Source organism: Cupressus sempervirens, chromosome 8 (assembly GCF_028749045.1).
Source record: "Cupressus sempervirens isolate cs-2001-9-10 chromosome 8, ASM2874904v1, whole genome shotgun sequence".
Taxonomy (NCBI): Eukaryota; Viridiplantae; Streptophyta; class Pinopsida; order Cupressales; family Cupressaceae; genus Cupressus; species Cupressus sempervirens.
In genome coordinates, this window is record NC_143125.1 from 17,408,460 (window position 1) to 17,431,681 (window position 23,222).

A 23,222-nucleotide genomic window follows, 5' to 3' on the forward strand; every position below is an offset into this window, starting at 1 on the left:
TCCAGTTCTTTGGAGGGGAGAGAAAGCAGACTGGGGGTTGTGCAAGAGTAGAGCTCTTGTTCTTTTTCTAAACTTTGTCTTAGGGAAAGGGGAAATCTTGATTTTTAGCGTAATGTAAGGGAGGGAATTTTTGTTTCTTCTAGGTAGTGATTCTAGTGCAAATGTGTAATAAGATCTGTGTAATCTTTTATGCTTTAGAGATGGGAGATTTCGGAGATAATTGCACATCAAAACTTGGAGTTTGGGTAGTTATCTTTCCACTGATTGTGATCTTTGTGTAACTTTCAATTTCTCTAAATGCATTTTAGTGTCACAATTTTTTGAATACATTTTGATATCAAGATATCTTTGAAGCTTTGATTCTTCACTTTCTCAAGAGGATGGAAAATTCACTCCTTGTTTTCATTCTTTTTGTTATGTAAAATCTAGGTAAATGGACTTTGTGTCATTTATTTCCTTTTATCTACTTAGTTTTTCCGCATCTATTTTGTGTTTACGCATAGATGCTTGTAAACCTTTTGTGCTTTCTAGTTAAAAGCATCCATTTTTGTAGTTTTGTGAATTCATTGTAAATCATACATGGGGAACTATACTCAGATAAATTCAGAGGGTGCTTACACTTTTCAATAGCAAAGTGACCCAACTGTTAGTGCATATGCAATCTTTCTATCTGGGCTTTTGGGGTTAATCTGTATGTTTTTCTTTGGAGGACAATCTGTTCACTAACAAAAAGGATAGGTGTGAGCTTATTCAATCTATTTGATATCATCCTTATAAACATAAGGATAATAAAACATGGAGCCAAAGTAGTTGATAAAAAAACTAAGCTTTAAGAAATAGAGGGGCAGTTTCTTCATCATGCCCGATGAAGAAAGCTATGCGAATTCACAAATGTAAGACTATGACTGGACACAAAAACAAGTGAATTTGAATAGTTAGATGATCATTTTAATCATATGGCATTGAGTTTAACTATCCACAATGAGTTACAAAGGCCACTCACTATTTTTCCAAATGTCATGGCAATATTGGTGCTTACATTTTAACCAAAATAAACTTAATTTAATTTGGAGAGCATAGATATCATTAATGATATATGTCTTTTGTTTACAAAGTATTGAGGCCAAAGATATTTTATTGGAAAATGTTTAAAGATTCCATTTTAAAAGAAGAATAAGTTATTATAACCAAAAATTTTTTGGCAAACCAAAAGGCTCTTGAGAGGGAGATTACATATAGGGAAAGACATTAGGAGAAGAGGGTTCTACTCCTTTTTCTTTTGCAAGAGTCTTGTGGCTACAGGACGAAGGGGGAGAATGTATTTGTAGTGATTGCAACAAAGGGAGATGTAAAGACTTGTTTTATGTTTTTTGCATTTTTTATTATAATGGAAGGGCACTTAATGATCTTGTGATCATTTTGGTTTTATTTAGGAATCAAGATGAATCTATGTAATAGATCACGTGGTTTTTAAGTTCACTTTTCTGATTAACATTAATCATATGATCATCTTTTTCATGTTCCTGAATATCTTCCTCCACTAGGGTATCAAATATATGTTGTGTGTAATCATGCAGTTTACATATGCATCTTTTGCAGAATTAGATATTTAATTTCTCTTTTCTCATCTGTTATGAGAAGGGTTGCATAGGTGGTCTTATGGGTGTTTGATCATCTCTCTCTAGTTTAAGTTGGTGAATCTTTTAATCATATTCATTCCATGCTTGTGGATGAATCTTAGCAAGCCTTTCTATCTTCTAGTAAAAGACATAACCAATTATTTTATTCATTAAATATCTTTTAGGAGGGAGTTGTACCTCATAATTTAGAGGAGGGTCATCAATCCAATGATAACTCATCCAATTGTTGGTAGCATTTGTTCTTCTTTATGGGTAGTTTGAGTCAATTCTTTTCATCATTTTTTGAAGGACAAATCTGTATAGAAACAACTTTGAAGGCTTTTGTGACTATATTGCAATGTTATTTTGTTGAGTAATACATGGTGATGGTGTTGGAAGTCTTAATGGGAAAGTAAGATACTGGGGGGAGGGGGGGCGGGGGGGGGTCCATTGGAGTTAAACAATCTACAAATTCTTTTCACTTCTTGAAACAAATAACAAATCAAATATATTCACCTCTAATCCATCTCATATCTTAGACCCTGAATCATATATGCAATCACAAACTGTAGTGCTAAAATAGATCTAAGTGTGCATCACATTCATAAACATGAAAGTAAATGCAAACACATAACATACAAGATTTGGTTACCCAGAAACCCTCCAAGGTGAAGGTAAAATTGGGGTGGGGATGACATCCACAAATCTTCACTACTGCAACAATAAAGTGTGCCTATTAAGGCTTCAATCTTTGATCACTTCTAGTGATCTACCCTGTGAGGGCTTTGTCCTATTAGGAGCATACAAGACCTATTTAGTCTACCTTGATTAAAGGATTTAAAACTTAAAACTAAGTAAGCACTCTATTAGGAGGTTTCAATATGTCTACTAAAATCACTCTATTAAGAGATTTTCCTTGATTCACTTGTTAGAATGTCTTAGTACTTGATCATTTGGTTAGCACTCTAATGCTAAGTTACAAATCTTCTCTTTCCTTATCTGATTTGATCTCCTTATCTGATATACTCTATTCTGCCCTTCATTACTAGGTTGTTTTGTCTGATATCTACTTATGATCATCAAACATAGCCTTCATTTGCTCATACACTTGTTTCTTCACTCTCTCCCAATCCTTCTCACACACACTTGCAATTTAGGGTTTAAACTCTCCTTAAATAAACAACAAGATAAGGTTCTCGATCATGACCAACAATCCAAATCTCTCCCTTTTTTTGCTTAGTCCTTCTTATTTTTTGATTGGTTATCTTACCTTCCTAGGGATTGATCTCCTATGAACAAAGTGTGTAATTACCTCATTAGTTGTCTCTACAATCTTAAAATATCATATAGAAGTTAGCCAAAATGATTTACATAAGTGTTTGTGTCATCACAAACACATATGTCAAAAATCATTTACTCGACACTTGAATACCCTGACGCTTGGTCACAACTGATATTCATGTTGTCCCTTATCTTCTATATGCTCGATAGTAACTGTCTCACTCAACATGAACTGTCACTCGGTTCACACTGGGGTGGTCGACAACCTAAGAATTTCTTGGCACAATCTGAAATGCGAACAAGTCTTACATCTTTTGACATTCATTGGGTGGCTTAGTCGTAGTGATGAATTACCAACTCTACCTACAAAATGACTAAGTGTTTCACATTGATAGTCAACACAACATGGAAATCAACAGATGGATGCTTTTGGAGGTTGGATTTTTTTTTTCCCGCAATGAGGGTTTCCCGGGATATATTGTGTGTCACATTTTGTGGGTATGTTGTCTATTCTCTTGCGTGTGGATTTTAAGTACTTATTTATTGAATATCTATTATGGGTTATGTGGAAACAATGATATTTTTGGTTGCAAGTTTTCTTACAAGTGGTATCGGAGCCATGGTTTTGTTATTGTAACCCTAGATAGAATCCATGAGAATGCATGAAAGAATAAAAGAAAGGGCAAGATATATGAGTTTTGTAGGTTATTTATTATAGATATGAGGGTTTAGATTTTTTTTTATTATGGTGGGATATTGACAAATTTTGAGCATGTAAAATTGTTTGTCAAAAGGTTTTTTGGATGTTTCATTTAAATGAGGGTTCTAGGGGGGAGCTTGCAGAAATGATCTCCTAAGAAAAAATAAATCTCTCTATTGGATCCCACTTGACCTTTCCATTAGTTTTGATATATATTATGCCCTAGTTTGGCTATATTGAGAGAAAATGCAATAGTTTTTTGTTATAGATTGTGATAGCCATCAAATTTAATCTCGTCTAAATTTTCATCACAAAAAAAATGGTTTACATAAGCCAATGAGTTATCTTGGTAAAATGACCATGACTCTCACTCAAGATGTCAAATTTAAGAATTTCTTGGCACAAACTAAAATGCAAACAAGTCTTACATCTTTCAACATTCATTGAGTGGCTCGGTCGCAATGATGACCGACCAACTCTACTTACAAAATGACTAAGTGTTTCACATTGATAGTCAACACAACATGGAAATCAATAAATGGATGCTTTTGGAGGTTGGATTTTTTTTTCCCTTAATGAGGGTTTCCCAGGATATATCGTGTGTCACATTTTGTGGGTATGTTGTCTATTCTCTTGCATGTGGATTTTAAGTACTTATTTATTTAAGATCTATTATGGATTATGTGAAAATAGTGATATTTTTGGTTGCAAGTTTCCTTACAAGTGGTATCAGAGCCATGATTTTGTTATTGTAACCCTAGATTGAATCCATGAGAATACATGAAAGAATAAAAGAAAGGGCAAGATATATGAGTTTTGTAAGTTATTTATTATAGATCTGAGGGTTTAGATTTTTTTTTATTATGATGGGATATTGACAAATTTTGGGCATGTAAAATTGTTGGTCAAAAGGTCTTTTGGATGTTTCATTTAAATGAGGGTTTTAGGGGAAGCTTGCACAAATGATCTCTCCATTGGATCCCACTTGAGCTTTGCATTAGTTTTGATATATAATATATCCTAGTTTGGCTATATTGAGAGAAAATGCAATAGTTTTTTGCTATAGGTTGTGATAGCCATCAAATTTAATCTTGTTTGAATTTTTGTCACAAAAAAAATGGTTTACATAAGCCAAGGAGTTGTCTTGGTAAAATGACCATGACTCTCACTCAAGATGTCAAATTTTAGACTTCTTAAAGTTGATATAAAGCTAATTCAGAGCACTATGTTTGGTATAGGTTAGATTATGTGATTTTGATATTTGTCTATTTATTTTTTACATAGATTTGGGCATAACTTGGGCATACAAAGTCAGATTTTGAACTCCAAATAGTCAACAAAAGGCTCTTGGAGAGCTTTACACATTGGTTCATATTTGGTACAAGTTAATAATAGTTTATTTGGTGATATATTGATATGAATGGTTTATGATTTATATTGACTATGGTAACATTATGAGTTTATGACATTGAATATTTTAAAGATTTGGAGTTTGATGTCATTGTATACTTAGTTTATATATATCATATTAGTCTTGTTATGATTTGGTTATTAGAGTTTGACTTGAATATGTATAATGCCTTGCTAGTTCTATAAGTTGTGCAATGTTGTAAGTGGTCTACACTTATGGGTTGTATTTATGGCTTGGATATGGGTTGTCTTTGCCCATTGATCTCTCATTATTGAAGCATATTCATATTAGTGGCTTGATTTTGTGTTGTTTATGCCTCTAGTCACATGATTTGATAATTTATCTTTGTGTAGAAGGAATGAGATGTTGTTATTAGGTATAGTCATGGTGGAGGATTGTGGTTGACTATTTTATGTTCACAAATTGGACACTTGGAGAGTTAGATGCTCAATTCATGGATGTGATCATGGTGCCATGGATTTTGGCATGCCATGATTGGATATATTAGGCAATTCATTGATGTTCATTGGCATAGATTCTTAATTTGGTTATGGTGGCATATATTCTTGGTTGATGATCATAGCTATTTGGTTACTTTAAGGAGTTCATGATGCACACTTTTAATTCTTTGATGGTTTGATGTCTTGGTTTATTCTCATGGTTAGAGGATGTTTTTTTCACCATGATGTCATGAATAGCTTGGGTACACAGTTTGGTGGGATCTTATGACAGTGATGATGTAGTAGTGTAGGATTGGTTTTTGATTTGTTTTGTATCTTCTTGGATTGGAGATGTTGATTTCACATGGTACTAACACTTCTGTTGTGTGTGTGTGTAGACTTGGAGGATCTTCATGTAGGAGATGGATGTTATGATGCCATGGGTGAATCAATACCAAAATTTAGTGGGAGTTATTGGAATTGATATATTTATTGAGTGTTTGTAGAGGTTGGAGGGTATCTTGGATCCCGTTTCTTCAAAAGCATCTTTGAAATTTACATGGTGCCCTTATTGAGATTGGTATCTTCATGGTGTACGGAGATGGTTTCATCTTGAAGACTTATGGGGTTCTTGGTAGAGGTTTGGTTTATGCTTTTATTTGACATGTTATCCTTAGTATTAGGATGGTTTCATTATTATGTCATTGGATACTCTTGATATTTGTTTAGAGTCTTGAAATTTTATGGTATGTTCATTTGGAATATCGTATCTCTTTTGGTTGAGATGATTTAGATCATATTGTCATGTTTATGTTGTTGAGGCCATGGTTGGAACTTTGACATTGATATTGGTTTAGTTTTTTTGTATTGAGTACATTGCTCATTTTCTAGATACTTTATGATATATTTATGTTACCTTTGGAGTTGGCATGGATTGATTGGTTTCGGGTGCCCATGGATATTTAAAGACGATGATGATGCCGATTTCTCTTGGATTAGAGATGTACTTATTAAGACAATTTATGATTTTAATAGGAAGTCTAAGGGGAATCCACCGTTGAGAGGAGATTTTTCTTAGATGAGTCTTGGTTGGAGACTTGGATATCTTAATAAGAATTCTCATTCCCCACTCTTGGTCTACTCAACAATTTACTACTTGAGAGATATAACCCATTGTTTCTCTCAGGTGCATTATGTTTATGCTTGTTTGTCATGGATATGGATCTTCAACTATGGTACATAAGTTAGTTTTGGAGGGTTAATTTGAGAAATGGTTTAACATTGATTATCTCCTTGTGCATACATTGTTATGTTGGTGGACCTTTGGAGATGGTTTATATTGGGTATATTCCTTGGATTAGGAATGGTTATTTCTTGGGTTAGTAATGGTTTATGAGTTTGATCTTCTAGTCAGAGGTTTACATCCATTATTAGTCACATGGTTTAGTTTGGGTATTTTTGTGGCTTCTTGGTTGGGGTTCTATGGAGGAGATCTTACTTGGTACAATTTACATCTAGAGTTGTGTATAGAAGGACATGATACAAGTTATGATTTACATGATTTCTCTTGGGTCTTTTTAATCTTCTTAGATGTTTGGTTTCACTTGCATTGGATTTGAGATTGGTTAGATCACACAATCACTAGTTTGTGTTCATGTATGTCATGTGAGAGATAAAATGGTCATTCTTTTATCTCTTTCCTTTGTTGGTTGGATAACTTAGGAGAGTGTTTAAGACTTGTTCTTGTAGGTTATTGGTTTGTGTTTTGTGGATGTCCTTGATACTACATGGATCCACTTCTATGAGATGTTGTGAGCATATTGGTTGCAAATATGACATTACCTTTGCAATGGGAGCTACTTGGTGTATATGTTACAAGTATTACTCTTGAGGCTTTTGAATATAGGTTGTAGATTGTATATGTTGATCATGTGAGATTCACTTGGTATACCTTTGGAGGTATAGATTAGCACTTATCGTGGGTGATATTTCAACTATGGGTTTTGACAACTACAAATACATGTGGTTACCTTTGGATCAGGGGTTGGTGCTTAAAATGTTAGTTGGTACAAGATTTTATGATTCTTAAGTGACAGGCTGGATGGTTGGCTTCTATGTATGTTCGATGAAAGTGGCATAATGGGAGGTGAGATCATTCATGTTTTAGATGGTGGATACTTTGATTTTGTTGTGTGTGTAAGGATAAAGCACATGGTGTACTTTAATTCATGATGGTGGGTGTGATAGGAGGATTGTTCCCTTGTTCATTTATGTAGTTACAGATTGACCCTATGCAATGTGTACAACAAGTGGTAGATTATTGATATTATGTGTGTTGCATACATTGCATAATATTGTTTATATTGTTTAATTTTATTTTATTGTGTAATGTTGCACCTAGGACCACCTAGATGGACACACTACATGTAGAGATTCAGATGGAATATTCTTGATGATTTGAATTGATACAATGTGATAATATTTGATGGAATTATTTAATATTAGGGAAAGATAAATTAAATGTCAAATATTAATTTGGGTCTATGGAGGTTAGGTAGCACATGGTTTATGTGATACCGCTTGGTGGTTTTATGGGAGCTTACTACTATAAAAGTAACCATAAGCATAGTTGTTGGAGTAAGACAAAGCAAGACAAGGCGAGAGAAATGTTAACCAGGGAAGCATTTGTAAAGGTTGAAAGCATGGCATGGGATGTGTTGGTTCATGCTTGTTCACATGGATTGCTTGGTTGTGACCATGATTTTGAAGGCTTCTGTGATTGTATTGCAATGATGTTTTGCTGAATAATACATGGTGATGGATGTTTTTGGAGGCTATGTTTTTTTTCCCCTCAATGAGGGTTTCTCATGATATATGATCTTGAGTCACATTTTGTGGGTATGTTGTCTATTCTCTTGCATGTGAATTTTAAATACTTATTTATTTCAAATCTATTATGGGTTATGTGGAAATGGTTATATTTTTGGTTGCAAGTTTTCTTAGAGAAGTTTGACTTATTTTTTCTAAAAATCTCGTTCATTGATATTTTTGATTTATTTTCTAATTTTTTGTTTGATTTATTTTCAATTGAATTTCAAGAGATATTAATATTTGTCATATGACATAAATAGGTAATATGCACTATATTACTTTTTAGAAAATTATTCAATTAAATTAAAATCTTGCAATGTGTAATTAAATTGAAATCTTACAATGTATAATTGAATTCCAACTTTTAATTCAACTAAGTCTTTTAATTAAACATAAATATTTAATTAATTCCCAACATAAATATAACTCGATATTTAATACTACAACCACATGTCAAACCAAAACAAGAAAGCTGAGTAAAATCCAATGACACAAAAGCACATTCAAGGGAGAAAGGGTTACCGATTATATGTAACTAACAACTTAGTTAGGTGGTCAAAATAGATACTTGTCCACTATGTTAGGACAAACTGATGTTTAGATTGGAATTCAGACCTATCTCCCCTTCCTCTCGATAAAGTTATTACGATAGGGCATGCTCATCCTGACAATTCAGGGAAGCCAATGGCCGATACCTACAATCCTGCATAAGAGACAAGCACATACAAATACCTATACATATAATCTAAACAAGCAATGACGAGGACTGATACATCATGTAGATCTCAACTCATAGGTGACTATGAATGCCTCCCTTAACCATACAAACACACTAATAAAAAAAGTAAAACATATAGATAACCATATAGATGCAAGTATGACATTAGTAACCAATAAAACATGTACATACATGATAATAACTGTAATCTTAATTGAAGCATGCAAATTAACTACATCACGAGAACAATCATAATCAACCACTAAAAGCATATAATATATAAGCATAGTGTCATGATATAAATGTGTCTATAATATAACGTCGTAGAACCTGTCCTCAAAGCACTAAGTAAGAAAACTTAGTTCAAAAGAGTACCATAACTCCAAAAAGGTAAACTAGAGGTGGGTATTACACACTTAACAACTTTTGTTATTTTTAGTGTTAGTTTTTCAAGTTAGTCCAACTGAATTCTAGAATGCAATAACGCATCCACCCACCTTTTATATTAATTTATAATAATTGATAATTAAATTTAATAATAGCTAATATTTAAATATTAACAATAACTCACACTTATTCATCAAACAAAAGTCATTGAATGGTTCATAGTAAGTAGACCTAAGTACTAAGAGAAGCATATAAGACACATCCCACATTCTACTGAACACTCATGGGCTTCATCCTACAATAAAGTTTATGGATTTGAAGACCTAATCCTTACATTGAGGTATTCAAATTTGGCATCATTTTTGTGGGAACACAAGTGGCTCCATCATTTACACGTAAAAAATGTGGGCAATGCTGTATTCGAATATGATAGCTATATTGAATATGTGACATACATTTTGCTGAGTCATCCCAATTCATTTAAAAAGCTGATTAGTCCTTCTTGAATGCCTAAATGACATTGTTTCCTGAAATTATCTTTAAAAATAGATTTCTACAACTAATTATGTAAATTCTAACAAATGATCAATATAATAATAGATCAACAATCAACATGAAAGAAGTACTAATTTATACCTTATTATCATTAAAACCTTTCAATTTCATACCTTTCATTTCGTGTATCTCCAATCGAAATGGCTAAACAGATAATTTATTAATTACTTAAAAATTATAAAACAGTGCTATTTTAATTTTAATAATAATTTATAAATTTAAAATCACAGCCATTTGGTCGGCTGGATAGACGCTTCCTATCTCCAATAGCTGAAAATTGAAATGTCCTTCACAAGATTTTGTTCAAGTGGCGCGGGTCGTGTTCAGTCAACCGAGAGACTTGCACATTACGAAAAGTAGACAACAAAATTAAGCGAAAACATTAACCACAGTTTAATATAATTTAAACTTCGATTTTAAACGCCACGGTCAACAATTTGAATCTCAGCGATAGCGGCGTCAACAAATAAAACGATAAAAAGGATTTGAGAGATTCTAAAAATGTTTATATGCAGAGAGATTTGAAACAATATCTGAAGAAAATTGGAAAAGAATTCAAAATCTTCGGGAGCTGAAGAAATGAAAGTTTGACAGACATCAAGTAAAATCATCAGGAAATGAAAAGAGATTCCATTAATTTGAAGCAGAAGCTGAAGAAAATAGCAAAAGAATTGAAAACTCTTGGCTAACAGTTCAAGAAAATGAGAAATTGACAGATAATAAGCAAGAGTTCAATGAAAGTAAAAGTAGGAACTGAAGAAGCGGAGAAAAAGAGTCCAGGCTTTTTGAAAAAGGAAAATAAAAAAGCGGAAGAAAATTTGAAAAAGATTTACAGATGTTTTGATACTTAAACGCCGAAGATAATGGGAAGAGATTTTTAGAGCTTTTTGTGTGATTTTAAGGTCTGGTGGGTGCAGAGATCGAGTTAGGGCGAGTTGAGGAAGCAAAGAAAACAGCATTTAACACAGGGGAGGGGAAAATTTTGAGAGGCTGGAAGATTTTAAGCCGTGTTTAGGCACGGAAGGAATCTCTGAAGAAAGGAGCGTTAAATTTACACGGATATGAAATTCTGATGGTTTTTAATGCATGCTTTGTACACGGATCGAACCTGGGCGCGGTGAAGTAGGTGGAGTTGAATGCCCAAGAACACCATAGAGATTTCGAGATTATTTTAAGTGAGGTTTCCTGTATGCTGCGCGGCGGAGTAAACGGGATGAATATCAACAAGAGAACAGCATATTATTTTGAGAGATTGTAAGCGACTTGAAAGTCTTGAAATTCTTGAAAACGGCGGTAAATTCAGAAGGAAGAATTATATTTAATAAAAGATCTCAAGCGAAAACAACGATAAGTTCAAAGATAACGATAGCAGCTTGATTTTTCGGTCTGAGGAAACGGAGTTAAATGCATAAGAAAAGGCGATACAGAAATGCATGCGTTCAACCGCCTGTCAAGCAGCGCACACAGCTCACCATCGCCTCCGTCTTCACCGAGGCTGTCTTCGCCGCGTTTGAGGCATGGGAAAAGCAAGAGCGGCCGCATGCAGGGCGGAGTTGGGCAACATCCGGGCGTCCTGACGTTTATGCAGAAATTAGCGTGGCGTTTGCTCTATGTGATTCTGCATCGCCAGGGACTATTTTTGTTCGCACCGCTGATTTATATAGCAGGAATGTTGTTTTACATGGGGACGGTGTCTTTTGATGCTGGAGAAGTCGTCAGCCATCATCCTGAGCAGGGGTCTGTGTATAGAAGCCCGCATGTTTTCGAAAATCTCTGGCCTGCAATGCAAGTTAACAACGAGACGCACAGCACGGTTCGTTGTCTGATCTTTTGATGCATTCTCTTTCAATTTTTCTGAATCAAAAAAACCAAACAGCAGAATTTTTTTTTGACGTACTATAGGTTTTGGTTTGCTGAATATTTTGTAGAAGTTTAGCTTGTAATTTTCTTTTTGAATTAACAAGAAGATTACGAAAGAAATACTTAATGTTGTTAGTTTTACCTGAATAGCCGAAAATAACAACAGAAATTGAGATATTTCAAATTTTATATTTTCATTTAGACTTCATTGGAACTGAAGAAAATTAAAGAAAACCTGAAGTAATTTAGGTGTACGTGTGGTTCTTCTGGGTTTGATAGTGTACTAGTATTTGTCTCTGGCGTGTCTGATGTCCGTACCCATACCATTTTGAGGGCGAAGAAGATTGGTTTTAGTTTTCCGATTAATTTTTATTTGAAAAACTGGAAGGGCTAATGTTATGTTCTTCTGCTTGTGTTTTACTTGAATTGATGAAAACTACTCACAGCAAATATGAAATAGTTTATTTTATGTGGCTTAACTGTAGTTATCCCGCACTACAGTATTTTCCGAATTCCAGTGTAGATGTAGCCGTGTCCATTTGTTTGATCTCATTTGTTTATTTAACTTGAAGGGAAATAGAATAGCTTTTATTTACTTTTACGAGTTTAATTTGAATTGATGAAAATAGACACAGAAAATTTGAAACAGTTTGGGTTTTATTGCTCCTCTTGTGTATCGGAGCTCTCTATTCGATCCATCAGTAAATAGAAGTTTAGGTTTCGTCTTAAGTCTGGGTCTTTTTTTTGAATTGATTATGAAACGAGTATCGAAAATTTGCCCGAAAAAAACATTGAACCGTGTAGGTGGCTATTTTGCCATAATAATACTTTTGATAATTAAAGGGGAGAATAATAAAAGAGTTGTTTTTAAGTGGTGTCTTTAGTGACAGTTGGCAGACTAAATAAAAAATCAGGTCTATTTGTTTTCATGCTTGATCAAAGTAAGGGCTTGTGGGGGTTGGAGCTTATTATGCTGTGAAAAGTTATATCATTCTGCCATATTTTGCATTTAAACTAAAAGAGGGGTAAAAAATTTATTGAATACCAAAGAGAACAGAACAATAGAAAAAACAAAGAGAACTACAGAGGTTTATCATAGTTTACAAGTTGATCCAGCATTTGAGATAAATCAAAGGGAAGCATCCTATGATCAGTAATATTCCAATCCGGCACATGCTTAGAGGTCTATTTAGCCAAACAATCAGCCACACCGTTCCACTCTCAAGGGATATGCACAAAAGACACAGAATCCAAAGAATTGCATAACTGAGTGGTCTGCTGAATAACCAGAGCCAAATGCCAATCCACGTCCACAAGGTTCCGTCTATTCAATAAATTCACACCCACTTGCGAATCCGTCTCACAGATAATTCTTCTCCACCCATGTTGACAACACTGTTCCAGTGCAACCAAGATAGCAAGGGCTTCCATGAGGTTATTTGTATAGTAACCCTTGGATAAAGAAAATAGAAATTGAATATCATCAGAGCTGTCACGCCCAACTCCCCCAATACCAGCCGGTCCAGGATTTCCCCGAGAAGAACCATCAGTGTTGATTTTAAGAATTCCAGCCTTGGGAGGAGTCCAATGCCCCTCATGATTAACACGCTGAGAGTGCTGCCTAGCTCTATTCTCAAAGCGTCTGTGGGGGAACGAGGGAGTGCCGCCGTGAAGACGAAATGAAAGGCGAGAGTAAATAACAGCATCGCCAGGATCCAAATCTCCACCAATGTCACATTTAGCCAGGAGTGTTTCATGAAGATAATTATTTTTGTGATCCCATCTATGATTCATTTTTGGTATTATTGTTGAATGGTTATAATTACATTGTACTGGTTAATACTTTTCGAATTAGGCATCCATCATTTTGTTATCAGTGCCTGAGCTTGAACCTTGAGGTCTAAAAAATTAGGATAGGCAGGATGACAATATAATGGGTCGTACATTTGACTAGCAAGTCCTGGTAACTATTAGTGATGTTGAGGACAATACAAAAGTGATTTGAGAGGACTAGTTGAAATAGGATTTGGTTTAGTTGTGGGACATGTTGGTTGATGAGTACATGCAGTGGAAGGCTTGAGAGAGTGCAGTCAACCTTGCTGCCATATGTGCCAAACTCATGGTGAATGGTCTTATGTACAATCTTTTGGGTAGTCTTCCAGGATTGTTGGCTCACAAGTTGGTGAAAGTTCAAGAACAATGTGAGGCAAGGGAAAGGGAACTACATTGACAGCAAATAGTTCAATGATACGAGGAAAGGAACTGGAGGGATGAAGAACCATGTGACACTAGTAGGTGTCACACCTCTCGCAACAAAAATTAATGCCTCTTCTACCAAATAAAACAAAAGGTATATGAGGAAAGAAAGACAATATGAGGAAGTAGAAGCTTTGGTGAGGAGGTCTCTATCGATTGAACAAGAAGTCAAGAGATGACAATGACTGCAACAACTTGTAGGAAGATATCTTAGTCCTTCCAACCGAATTGACACTTGTATGAATGTTGACAGTTTGGCTCTAACCACACGACACGAGTGGGTACCAAAAGTACCAAAGAGATAGCAGGGAGAGTGACTCCCTATGGACAAAACCATTCGTACACTCAAAGGACGTCAATGACAAGGAAAAGGGTCTCGAAAGGAATGTGGCATACCTCTTTGAAAGTGCTCTACGGGGTTTTGGAAGTCTTGTTATAGAAGAGTTGAGAATAGGGGGAACAAAACTAGTAACTCCTAGAAGAAGGGAGTATCAGTACTATCAGGGCGTACACGAAAGGGGAGGAAGGGAAGTGGAATCACACGTGCTTGGAGGGACAAAAGAAGCATAAGGACATGTAGGACAAACTGACCCACTAGAGTCTAACAATACTTAGGGTGCTAATCGTGTGCAAATAATGAACATTCGAGACAAACAAAAGCTACCCAAATTCAATGGGGACAAATTTGAGGATCCCAACTGCCACTGTAAGACATGTAACCATATGGGAAACAAGTGACCAAAATGACGAAGACTACTAGTTGAAACCTTTTCAACGACTCTATGATGTATAACAATTGATTGGTATATGGACCTTGTAGCGATAGAGAAAGCAACATGGACCGATCTAAAACAAGTGTTTGAGATTGAATTTAGATTACTTCGTGATAACGAGGAGGTAGTAGCAAAGATCTATAATACCTGCCAAGGAAAGAATGAGATAGTTTGGGCCTACCATCATAGGCTAAAGGAACTCATTAGTAAATTAGAGAATCAGCCAGCAAATGAGTTAACGAAGAGGCAATTTATAGAATGATTAACCTCCTTCATTCATAAAAAATGAAGGTAGTACCCCTCTCATCCTACAAGGAGGTGTGCAATAGAGCTATAGACATTGAAAGTGAGAACAAGACATCCAGAGGAAAGAAGGTGAGTGATGAAGACACTACTGGTGATGACAGTGAGGGAGAGTCCAAGACGATACAAGCCCTTTGAAAGAATGTGAGGATGATGAAAGAGATTATGACAAACAAATAGATTAAGGAGAACAAAGAAGTGTAAAAATGAAGGCACACCAGGGCCAATTGTCCCAAGAAATCCTTTTGTGACATATACCAAGTGGTAAAATGCTCCATTATGGACTGCCCATTCAATTTGAAGGTGAAGAGCTTTCACACAAGGATAACAGGCAACCCTGCCTACCAAACCACCAAGACCCATAAATTCCAATGCCTCGTTGGATCGTTATGACAACAACTGACGAGACAATAATAATAATAGCAACAATGACACCCGAAGAAGCCACATTTAGTATGATGTGAAGGGAGGACCCATGATAGAATGCCATAGGTGTAGCGAATGGGGCCACTTTTGTGCGGGACTGCCACATCAAGCAAGGTGGTGGGAGTATGCTATGCAAATGGTGTAGTCTAGACAACTAAGAGAGTGTTGACTACCCTAACGGGAAGGCGGTTAACTTGATAGAAGTAATATTCTTTGAAGAGGAAGTCCTCTCAATCACGAGACTCCATGCTAAGAAAGCCACATACTGTATGAAGATAGAAAGATTGAACGAAGCCACAATGGAAATGGAATTGGCAATGGAGGAAGAACAAAGGCGAACACATGGCACAACTAGTACCCCTATATGGTCAGCATCAAAAGCCAACATCATACAACAAATTTTATAGGAGATGGTCTCAATATGAGCAATAGACCTACTAGAGACAATACTACTATTGAAAGTGACAACCACCAATATTGGTGATATACACGGTGGTCAAGAGATTGGCAATCATGGATCAATGTGGTAGAAAAAGAAGAGCTCATAAAAGCTACCTCGACAAGTGATACCACAAATCCTATGTTGTTAACAGTGGGTGCGAAACACACCTTGGCTGTGGTGGAAATGGAAATCATGGGTCATACTCTCACCATAAGCATCATGGATGGAGGATCTAGAGTAAATGTACTCCCAAAGAGACATGGAAGGCCCTTGGCAAACCAATACGCAAAAGGTTATTATTGGGATATAACAGTTCTTCTTTGATTTTGTTGTCATATCACTTGAGAAAAAAGGGGAACAACACTATCCTTGGCAGGGGTTGGCTCTTACAACAAAAGCCAACTACAGTTGGAAGAAGCTCTCTCCCTCGAGAGTGATGGGAAAAAATATGTCATCAACCTAAGGAATCAAACAGTAGGCTAAGAGCTGCAATTAGACTTAAAGAGTCAGAAGAAGAAGAATTTGGTGAGGAGGGAGGGATCAAACTAGACGATGAGGGGATATTGAGACTCGGGAATCGCTCTGAGGACAAAACAAGTTCCCTCAATGGACTATTTCACTAGAAGATGGAGGACTATGAAATCTTCCATCCCAGTTGCAATGCACTAGAGATTTTGGAGATTGAAGTTGAGGAGGAAGTGAAGGGATCCACAAAGAAACCAAGAATGGGCACACAGAAAAAGACAACCTCGAGGATAAGGAAAAAGCATTTTAATAGATTTAAGGGAAAGAACACCAAGGCTAAACAAGAATACCAAGGACCACAAAAACAAAGAGAATTAAGGGAGCTACCTAGAAACCCAAAGGGGAAAAGTGAAAGAGTACAGTGCGAAGAAGTCCACCTGTGAGCAATCATAAGCTTGTGATACATAATTAACAATTAAAATGCACAACTTATAAGTCATAAATTTAAGATTCATGAATATATTATTTTTACCTGGCTGTATTGTTGAGCATCTATGGCCATCCTGCTAGAGAGAAGTGGCCCTTCTTTATTATTGAACTTGTTTAGTTCAATGGTTGCAGCTGTGCTATCCTCATCACTACTCAACCTTTGGATCACTGTATATAAGCCGGTGAGAACCTCCTCATCCACCTTGAAGTTAGGACGAAAATGAAATGCTAGATTCAGATAGTAAGTTTCTGCATGGATGGGTCGATGGAGCTGATTCTACCATCTCCTATCAATGATATCCCAAATAGGGGCATACTTCTGCATATTGGGCTCTAATGGTCTCCTTGGCCCTATCTATGCCCTCATATATGTAGCAACAGTTCATAGGAGAGATACAAGAGGCTCAATAACCTGCATATAATGTAAAAAAAACATTTGAGTCAAAACTTAAATATAAAATAATACAATGAAAAGTAAAACTAAATCATTAAACAATTAAATAATAAATAGTAAATACTAAATGTTAAATTGCAATAAATTTACTTTAAGGATTTCTTTAGCAGGTTTTCAAAAACCATCATCATCAAAGATGCAATTCACCACATCTACCCCTGCAGTGGTCGTAGCATGGGAAGATGTAATCCACTCTTGCCCAACAAAGATGCTCCTCAAATTGTCCCTTGATGTCAACAAGGACTGCAGTGTGATAAAATTCAAGGCAAACTTCGTGATGCCTGGATGAGCTAACTCATCACCCCTTGTGTAGTCCCTCATTGTGCTAAGGACGAATGAATGATTGTAGATAAACTTACATATCCTTTTGCCCTTTTGACACATGATTTGACCCACTCAAGCTTGCCAATTTCCTCCAACATGAGTTCAAGGCAATGTGCCGCACAAGGAGACCAAAATATGGTGGGGTGCCTCTCCATCAAAAGTTTACCTACAACAATTTTAAGTGAATTAGAAATTCAAACATGTTAGGAAACTTAGAATTAGAAAAAGTTCAAAATTCAAATAAATTTATTTTCAAAACCTGGAAAATTAAAAGTTTACCTGCAACAACATAACTTGCTGCATTATCTGTCACCACTTGCACCACATGTTGTCACCCACCTTTGTTATGACTTCCTCAATAACCTCACACAAGTATGTAGCGTTTTTGATATGAGTGGAAGCATCAATGGATTTGAGGAACATGGTATATCCTACAAAACAATGAATTATCATGGATCATCAACAAATTAGCAATCAATGAATCAAAATTTTAAATATTCAATCACGATTCACAATTCACAATTGACAATGTATGTAGGAAAGTAGAATGATCAATCACCTCCACAGGAAACAAGAAAATTGAGGAGTGTTCTATTCCTCCTATTTGTCCAACCATCAGTCATGATGGTGCAACCCTTTTCGATCCACTCCTTTTCGTGGTCCTCAAGCTCAACCTTCATATCTTGTACCATTTCATCCAAGAGGTATCCACTCAACTCAGCCTTAGTTGGTGCTTTAAACCTCGGAGCACAAGTAACAATTGCATCTATCATGTTTTGCCAATAAGGAGCCTTGTCACAAATAGATTATGATTAAAAATTTAGATGATAAATCATTATGTAAGCTTGTAAAGTGAATCTATGATTAATCAATGAATCATTAAACAAGTAGATATAATTAAAATTTTACTTTATCCTTAAAGAAAACAAAGAAAAAAGAATCAATTACCTGGCTGCAACAAATGTAATGTTGCAAAAGTACCACAATTTGCAAATTTCTTTTCTGGCAGCATCATGAATCTCCTTGTTAAAACCCATGCCCTCAAGCATGGGCTGTGAACTAGGAGTAGTGTAGGGCACAAAATAACTATCCAATCTGTTCTTCCACACTCTAGGTTGCAGTAGGTTGGACTCAATATTAGTATAAGACTGACTAGCACTAGCACTAGCACTAGCACTAGCACTAGCACTAGCACTAGCACTAGCACTAGCACTAGCACTAGCACTAGGACGAAAAGGAGGCCTGGAAGAACCCTTTTCAACATAACCTACAGATGTGGATGCTGATGCGGCTATGGGAGCCAATAACCTTTAACCCTTCAAGTTGCCTTTTCTTATTCAATTTATCTTGTTCATATTTTTCTAATGCCACTAAGCAAGTGCGTTTTTCCTTAGCAGTCTATTTAGTGCAAATTGTAATATCGTGTCTAGGTATAGCAACAATGTGGTATTTGAATCTATAAATATCACCATAATTTATTTATTTACAAAACATACATTTCGTTTGAAATTTGGTTCTTCCAGGAAAGGCTTAGGTATATTTTCAACATTCATCTTTTTTACCCATTGTGGAAAATGAAAGTTAAGGCTATTGCAATAACAAAATTCAAGTAAAACCTCAAAGTTTGAAACTAATAAAAAAAAGTTACAAAACGACAAACCCTACTTTGCAATATAGTAAAATTAAAAATCATTCAAGATTTGCAAATGAAAACTAAAATAATTTAACAAAAATGCATAATACACTAACACGCAAAAAAAACTCAACACTTACTTCTTTCAAATGAGTTGAGGAGTGTTGTCATTTACTCCTTAATGCTCCCAATGCATTCTTATAGCCTCCCCAAATGGACTTTTGATCTCTTCTTTATTGCTGGTTGCAAACCTGTGGTTTTTCTTTTCTCTTTTCTCTTACTTTGCCTCTCTTCTATTCATGTTTAACAATTAGAAGACCCTTCAGGGTTAAAACAAAGAGGAAAGGCCAAAATGAAAATTAAAAAAGCATGTGTTTTAATTAAAAAATGAGTTCACTTTTTGCCTTGTTGCGCAGCTGATTTATGGAGCGAATTCATGTGATATTTTGCTTGAATCACATAATGTTCCCGTTATAAAATAAGTTTTAATTAAGCTATTGTAATTGGGCCGGTTGATTTAATATATCTCGGATCCATTTTTATTTTTGTTTCCCTAGTCTGTGTTGCTGTCGGCTATCTTTGTACACCCTCGAAAAGTTTTCCCCGACGGGTATTTAAGCACGATTTGTAGGTTGTCATTAGGTATGTGATTTGGATTATCTCTTTGTACTGCGAACTCTAGTTGGGATTCTCTGTTGTTCACCATTTCGGAAGTGAAAGATTTTCCCTATTTGGTTTTTTCAGTTTCGGTGGGATTCAACCCTCACCCTATTCCATCGCTTGTAATACTTCGCTCGGATCTAGCAAGTCGGAGCACCATCTTTTGGCAAATATAAATTGAAGAATTGTTTATGTGCGATCTCCATTATTGTCTGAATTTTATTTGAGAAATTTGGAACTACAAGTTTATGCTTGAAAGACTGGAAAACACCTTCCCTCCCTACAATAGCAACACGCAGCCTTTCCATACCGTACAACCACGAATCTCCTTCGTACGACCATTGTGCTTCTCCTCCATATGATCATTGTGCTTCCCCTCCGTATGACCATTATACTTCTCCCCCGTACGACCATTGTGCTTGTCCATTGTACGGACCCCATTGTCCACCGTACAAGCTCCTTCACACCATACAACCTTCACATCATTGGTGTACAGCCTCCATTTGCCATTCCATCATACCATACAGCCACCTTGTACTGTATGGTCTCCACATTGTCTGGACTATTGCAAATGGCATCCGTACATCAAACTCCAACCCTACCATACTGCCCTCCAGAATTGTGTACAGTTTTTCCATCTGATTGCCATATTGGGAGAGAGATTGTTTGGAGTAATTGTGTGGGTTGGATCATCATCGTGGTATTAGAGCTTTGATCCTGCTAGCCTGTGAACAGTGAATGAGAGTTTATAACTGGAAGAGAAGGAGAACCCATTCGGTTGATAGAATGGTGGCAGAACCGGAACCTACAGTGGCCAAACTCATGGCACTGCTAAGAGAACTTGCAATGAATCAGGCACAGATCAATGATACTCAACGACTCATGGAAGAAACTCAAGAAATTGATAGACAATAAAGTATCCGGTGAACAGAATAGTCACAGCGCAGACTTTGTGTCGGGTAAAACAAAACCTCATTCTACATGTTCATGTCCTTCCATGTCGTCTTTTCCCCCACAGATGGAGGCACCACAACCAACTTTTGAGGAGCTTCAAGAACAACTGAGAGAGGACTGGAAGAATGCGAATTTTGAGGAAGATGATCTTACAAAGACTACGCAGATCTGAGAATGAGATATTCTGGAGGCGGAAATCGAGGATATTTTAACGATGATCTCAAGAGGAGGTTGAGTAAAGTAAATTTGTCTCCATTTGACGGATTTGGATCCATATTTGCGCAAGTGTGGGTAATGAAGGCCGAAACTTACTTCTAGCTGAATCCTATGCTAGAAGAAGCAATTAAATTTGCGGCATTACACTTGGAGGGAGTTACGCATGAATGGTGGCATTACGACACCATCATATTGGGGCATGATTAAATAAATACCTATGCGGAATTCACTGAGAGATTGATAGATCAATTTGATGGTAAAGATCCGGAACTTAATTTCAAAGATTTGGCACAACTAAGGCAAACTAGATCGGTTGATCAGTGCATTACGGAATTTCAGAAACTCTCTATTTTGGTCATTGACATTTTTGAAAGAAGACAGATAGTGCTCTTCATGGACGGGTTGACAGAGCCACTGAAGGGTTGGGTAAAGGGGTTCAATCTTGACACCTTGTCGGAGGCCATTAAGAAAGCACAAAGTATGGCATCATCGCTGGCATCATCCTCTCGGGGTTACTCACATTTCAAACTGTCAATGTTTCCGAGGGACAAAGATAATAAACCTCCACTGAGGAAGCCGTCATTAGACGAAGCTACCAGACAAGAGCTTCGAAGGAAGAAACTATGTTTCAACTGCAAAGGACCATTGAATCCTGGACACATGCCTTGGGAAAGGGAAGATCCACTACATTGAGGTCGTGTTCGATGATGAGGATGAACAAGAAGATATACCCACCGAAGACAACGAACCCCACGAGGACACCAAAATGGTTAGCTTAAGGAAAGAATTGCAGCATTGGTACGATACGGAGGAAGTATTGCCCTAGTCGGTAGCCCGAGGTGCACAGTGTTTCGTGTACGGGAACCGTTAAAGGACAAAGTGTTATGGTGATGCTCGATAGCGTAGCTACTCTAAACTTCATAAACTCCTCTATGGTGAAACAAAGAGGTCTACCTATGGAGACGCATGCAGGATTTCAGGTCAAGGTTGCCAGAGGGACTCTCCTGCCTTGCACACACCTTGTTCCTCAGCTAAGTATCGTAGTGGCGAATCACACGGTGACCGAGGATTTTGTTCATAGTGGACCTTGATGATATTATTCTAGGCATACAGTGGATGGAGACACTTGATTAATACACCCAGAACTTCAAATGGATGAACTTCACTTTTGTTGTTGATGGAAATAAGGTTGTTCTTTGTGGAATGAAAAATGAAGGTCCGAAAGAAGTTTATGCACATCGGATGGAGGCAATTTTTTGGCGTGATGACATTGCTTGGGCTGCACATTGTTTTGTCTCGGCGGATCCTATAAAAGGACAACAGACACCTCCCTAGGATGATGATCTCCAGAATATTTTGAGTGAACATGATAAAGTTTTTGTTGACATCCCTCTTGGCATACCACCTCATCGAGGTTTTGAACATGCTATTGAGTTGGAAGCTGGAGCCAAGCCAGTCATAACCACACCCTACTGCCATCCCAAGAATTTCAAAGATGAGATTGAAAAGACTATTCAAGAACTGCTGGAGAAAGGATGGATCTGTCCCAGTTCTAGCCCCTTTGCATCATCAGTGGTATTGGTCAAAAAGAAGGACGAGACAATGCGCATGTGTGTGGACTACCGTGCATTGAACGTGGTCAGTACTCTTAGGATCAAGATTAAAAATCCTTATCAATCTGATATCGCTTAATCTTGTTACCATTACAATACAACATATCAAGAGTTTGCAAATCCTCCTTAAGTGTTTTACATGATTTAAGATGAAATTGTAAAGCAAAAGATACTAATGAGCAAATGTAATCAAGAGTTTCTCATTGTTTATCTCCCATAACTTTTGACCTATCCTGGTTGGTTCATTCACAGGTTTGTATATATCTAACAAAATCTTTTTGGTGTAGATAATGCCATACTGGTTTTTTCCAAGAGGTATAATTATATTGAATTTGGCGTTTAACCTGGGTTTTCCCCATTGCAAGAACAAAA

At 36.5% G+C, this 23,222-nt stretch overlaps 1 protein-coding gene across 1 annotated transcript in view; it reads left to right on the forward strand.

Annotated features, from left to right (window-relative positions):
- The first annotated feature begins 10,247 nt into the window (after positions 1–10,247).
- Positions 10,248–23,222, forward strand: part of LOC149541368 (protein ESMERALDA 1-like) — a 128,895-nt gene continuing 115,920 nt past the window's right edge. Inside the window, exon 1 of the mRNA XM_089796629.1 lies at positions 10,248–11,795. Within this exon, the coding sequence (XP_089652755.1) occupies positions 11,412–11,795 (384 nt within the window). The 5' untranslated portion in view covers positions 10,248–11,411. The remainder of the gene's footprint in view (positions 11,796–23,222) is intronic.